Genomic DNA, 5,529 nt, shown 5'->3' on the forward strand with positions numbered 1-5,529 from the left:
ATAAGTTGGGGATTAATTCCACAATTAAATTTCAAATGTTGATCAAGCAATGATTCTGCACTTTGAACTAATGACTTAACATCTTGTGTGAGTTCCCATTTTGTAACCCCAGCAATTTCACGTATAATAACTTTCTTAAAAAACTGTCCTAAATTGATATCTGCATGTGTTGCATCTATGCCTTTCTGTATTGGTTCAATTTTTGAAAGTGGAGCAGATTTCACACCCTTTGATAATTTTTTCAATTCATTTTCAGACAAAACATTTGGATTGACACGCAAAATTTCAGCAATATTTGTACATTCAGAAATTGACCTATTAATTACAAAAGATTCAAGTAATTCTTTTGCAGCATGTTTGTCTGCATCACATAATGTACATAAATATTTTGACCCACTACCCTGAAGACCAGAATCTCCTCTGTCCCTTTTTTCGTCAACCATTGAATTAAAAAATGAAAATTTATGACATATCCAACCCTGTTTTGTTTTCACATTCATGCGATTTTGCATTAAAATTTCTCTTTCATTTTCAATGGGTAGAATACAAACAACATTTGATACATGGTTATTTTCATCCGAAATTGATACCGAAAGGGGTCTATTTGTTCGAACACTGTTTGGCAATGGCTCAGTAAACACATCATACTTTTTGCCTTGATATTCGGCTTCAATTTTAACTATACAAAAAGAAAATCTGAAGGCTTTGTCTGGTAACATTTTAAAATCTTTTTCTTTATAAATAGAACCTTCACCCATTCCATCACACCCATCTTTAACATGTGTATGTAAAATTACATTTTCAACAATTAAATCATGGTTTTCTAACCCATTCACAATTTCAGGCTCTAATTCTTGTAAAGAAACAGACAGTGCATCAAAATAACAATACCGAACTCCCATACAGTTTGGAGTTGCCAATTCAACAAAACCTTGCATAAAACATTCATTTATATTCAAAGGATCTGTACAAGGATTTTGGGAGTTTTCAAACAGTACATTGCCATCATAATTAATAATCTGATAAACAGCTGCAGAAGGCAAAAACAAATTTTCACAACTTTCCATTTTACTGGGTGCTTGAAAAACATGAACATTATTTTGGGAAAGGAATTCATACTGGGATCTATATTGTCCTTTGCTTTGTAAAAGATCAACGCGTATAGCTAAACATTGTTCTAGAGAAAGGATATTATCATTTCCTAGCCACAAATTTTCAATCTGTTTCCAACGTGGATCATTAATATCTTTCAAATGGTCTTTCAACATGAAAAACAAAACATCAGACTCATTTTCATCTTGCGTTTGGCAAAATTCATTTACCTGAGATATAATGGGTTTCAAACGTTTATGACGTGTGTGCTTTGCAGAAACAGAATGAAGAGGTAATTTAAACACCTTAGGTTTTGTTGTAACATCATACAAAACTTTTTTGCCTTTCATTGTACAGACATTTTCATGTTTATCAATATCTCTAATAACAAGTGATTGGGAACAGTTTGTATGTATACAATGCACTAACAGGGTATCATAAATTTGAAGAAGATGACCATGAAGGGGGGACACCTCACTCTCATCAAGTAATGACCTACATACAGGACATGCACTTGATATGGAAAACCAGCCAACTATGCATTCTTTGCAAAAAATATGATTGCATTTTGAAATATATGGTTCACAAGGAACACCACGACAAATCGAACACATAAATGATTGGGCAACTTCTACTTGACAAAATCGCTCAATAGGAATGCTCCTAATAACAACATTTTTGAATTTTTCAGATGAAACAGGCTCAGAAGCACATGCATCAGCAATTGCCAACTTATCTAGAGGGGGAAAGGGGGAACTATCTACAGGGACAGGAATGGAGCATGTTGACGAACATGATGGATGATCGGTAGAAGAAGAGGATGATGTTGAAGATGATGGACAGTCGGGGGATGTTGAAGGTCTTGATCTGTCTTGACTGTCTTTGTCCGCGCTGTGATAGGAATGTTCTTGACAAATAAAACTGTTCTTAGTAGACTGGGATGGGACACTTAATTTTCTCTTTAACACTTTCTTTGGTCGGCCAGGTTTTACATAACAAATGTCACAATTGTCAGAATGGGGCAAAAATTCATGCAAAACAGGCAAGTTAATTAATGTGGCATCTTCAGCTTGACTGTATCGTGTAAGTCTAAGTCTACATGGGGTACAAATTTTAGAAGGATGAATGTTCAAAGAGTCACTGTCAATGTCGATGTTGTAAAGGGATGTGATTGCCGACTTGAAGTTTTCTTTGGGATGAGACTTTGAATTTATGGGAATTTTTACACCACAAAGTCTGCACAAACTGTTCAACTTTAATTCATGCTCCATTTCTGTGGAAGAAGTGAAATAAAATATTTCAAAATAAATTATATCACCATCATATTTTTCTGTGTTTTTCTCTATGTAGCAAATAAATGTGTTCATATGCAAATAGACATGAAATAAATAACTGTCCAACTGCCCCCATATATATTTTCAATTTACCATCCCATATTGGCCCAATCCCCTCATCATGCATCAATCATTTTTAATCATTTGCATATGGACACACTGATTTACAACATGTTTTATGAAAGTTGTTGACTTGCTATATATAAGCAAAAAGTACATGAAACGCATGACTGGCCATGTACAGGCAATTCATATCAAATATCTGATGAAAAACCAATTTATACGTATATATGTATGTCCAGTCAATCTTGACATATATTCAAATTTTCTATCAATACAACTTATGTACATATATGTTGAATATTTAAACAGATGGGGTGTTCCCAGGCCATAGGCCTTAATTTTGAGCAAGGAAACGCAAGGTGAAAATAAAATAGGTACACATAGGTATAAATGGTATTATTGAGCCGCTCATTGACCTTTACTGTATATATAAGTAGTATTCGAACTATTTTTGATGAATTTTTTAATCACACAAGCTAACAGAACATAACAAAACATAAAAACTTTCAACAGTTGCCATGCTACTATAACTATTGTAATTTTAACAGAGGCAGCTTGTATTTATTTCGTTAAATCTGCAGTTTCTTTTCTTCATTTGCCATTAACTACCATTTTCAGCACTTTTTGTACCAAGACTTTTCAATTTCAATGAATGTGTAACCCTGTTTATTGATAGTGTACACAAGTAAACAAAAATTTACGTGAATCTACATGTCCTTTATGACCTTGGTAAAATTATCTCTTTTTACAGAAAAATTTCATAAAACAATAAAAATTAATCAAACATTTATTTACAAGAGCATAATGTTATCAAAAAAATGTACCGGAAGTAAACAATATCAATTTTAAATTACCGTTTCAAAATTTTCTCTCAGACGATCAAACTTAACTCATACCGGTCGGGTTCGTTATTGCATGTACTTTCTGTTTCAAGTTTATGCGCAGAGATATAAAAATAGAATAATATTCGGTACTCCTTGCGCATGTACCATATCTTGTAGTTTTAAATCTGAAGCGGAGTCTGGAAAGCACCGTGACGTCATAGTTGTAATGTATTTTTTTAAACAATGGCCGACTGAGTAGGAGACGGGAAGTTTGATAGTGCATGACGAGCCCCTGTGTACCCAACCAGTGGTTAAAGAAACCTTTAGAGTATTCATGAGTGTAAATAGAGAGAAGTTATAGATTCATTCATATTAATCAATACAAAGTAACTTACTACCTTCAACAGCTTTTACTTCACCGGTTGAATGTTTCACACCATATGATAAAGCGATTTTGAGCAAATATTTGTATGCACATGCGCACATCTATGTGGAAGTGTATAATGACCTTATGAATATAATGTCCTTACGACCTGATGAACTTTGATTTCAAGTTGTAGATGATTTAAAAAAAAATTAAATAATTTTACATATTATTTCAGTAATCTCTATATGTCTTAAATGATTATTTAAAAAGGGTTGTTTATTATGACTTTGGAATATTTTATAAGCCGTTTTGAAATCTGAAGGGCATAATGTATAATGGTCTGATGAACTTTCTTTTCAAATTGTACAAAATAAAAAGAAGGAATTAAATCAGTTTTACAATTTTTTGATTGATTGTTGTGTATCTTTAATGATAAAAAAAAATAATTCAGTTATGACTTTGAAATACAGTTGTTTGACCAGTTCCGAATAGGGTATAGATTTGGAGGTGCTGTAAATGTTCCTGGGTGTTATTTTTAGATCTAATTTTTTGGCCGATATACACCATATCCCTGCTGATATAAATGCAATATTACTGTATTTAATTTTTTTTAAATAGAATTTTATTCTAACAAATTACGTGGGAAGCCATTTTACCAGTTGCGAATAAGCCGATGGGTTCCGAATAACATAACTGTTCCTATACATATGGAATGTAGATAAAAAACTTTCGGTCCTAAAACTATTGATTGAACCTGTTGAATAACAGGTTTAATGCAAACATCTCAGTTATTGATATTTTCTTAACAATACAGTTTGATTTGCACGGAAATGACAGACAAAATCACCGTAACAATAATTTAGCCTGGTTTCTAACATCTTGTCGGAATACAGTCGCAGCCCCTCCACTTATCATTATTGTGGTACAATATGATTTATTTAAGACGGAGAAAGACATTTAATGAATTTCAGAAGTATTTCTTTCAATCAATATCTTCATTAAATCCTAAAACAGAGGGAAACAAATTGGGTATTCGGAACTCGTAAAATGACGGCTAAATAAAATTCTGCTTCCATTTGCGTTTTTATTTTATTTTTTATCCTGTTTGCTTTTGGGTATGTTAGAATACATACCAAACCTTCATTTAAAAAAAGAAATCTTGTTACAAGTAAAAATTAAAGGCACCGACAGACAATTGTACGTGCATATTAGCGTTCCAATGACCTGGATTTATTACAAAGCGAAAGTAGGTCGACTAATCTAAGACCGATATCAAATACATGTATGACCACAAAAATGAAACTACAGCAGAATTCAAACAAGCATTAATGTTTATATTAAAGGTATTGATTTTTTCCCACATTTTTTATTTCATTAATTTTTTGCTATTTAACTTCTTAACTATTCGAAACTGGTCAAAATTCGGAACTGGTCAAACGACTGTATCTTATATCCTTTTTTTTCAATGAAGTAATTTTTGTATTTTCTATATAATGATATCTTTGCAATGATCTTATGACGTCTTTAGCAACGTTTCTAAATTCACGGCTCAGTATTTTTCCCTAGCATTTGTTTATAAATAATTTCAAAAGGTGATAAATATTGTAACACGTAAAAACACAGATTACTTGATATATTAGTATCATACAGCATTATTGTAAATAATAGCATTTATGTAAATGGTGATATGTTATTTTTATGCCAGTACCAAAAATAATAGTCTACTCATAATATAATTGTAATTCTAATTTTTGAGTATTTAGCTGATCTTCTTTAATTGTATACATTAGCCAACAGAGTGCGGCGTTTAGTCGCGCGATGTTTTGACTACGTCATTTTATCTGTCAGC

General features: G+C 32.2%; 1 protein-coding gene across 1 annotated transcript; it reads right to left on the reverse strand.

Moving 5' to 3' along the window:
• Positions 1-1,011: 1,011 nt before the first annotated feature.
• Positions 1,012-2,417, reverse strand: LOC136271919 (V(D)J recombination-activating protein 1-like). Its single transcript, XM_066072509.1, has 2 exons — positions 1,288-2,417; positions 1,012-1,030 (listed from the first exon to the last, which is right to left on the reverse strand). Exons 1-2 carry the CDS (start codon positions 2,361-2,363, stop codon positions 1,012-1,014), a joined length of 1,095 nt encoding a protein of 364 aa, XP_065928581.1. The 5' UTR covers positions 2,364-2,417.
• Between the last annotated feature and the right edge of the window lie 3,112 nt (positions 2,418-5,529).

The sequence above is a fragment of the Magallana gigas genome, chromosome 9 (assembly GCF_963853765.1).
Source record: "Magallana gigas chromosome 9, xbMagGiga1.1, whole genome shotgun sequence".
Taxonomy (NCBI): domain Eukaryota; kingdom Metazoa; phylum Mollusca; class Bivalvia; order Ostreida; family Ostreidae; genus Magallana; species Magallana gigas.

Excerpts from the sequence above, each read along its gene's own strand:
- LOC136271919 (XM_066072509.1), bottom strand. The coding sequence starts at position 2,363 with ATGGAGCATGAATTAAAGTTGAACAGTTTGTGCAGACTTTGTGGTGTA.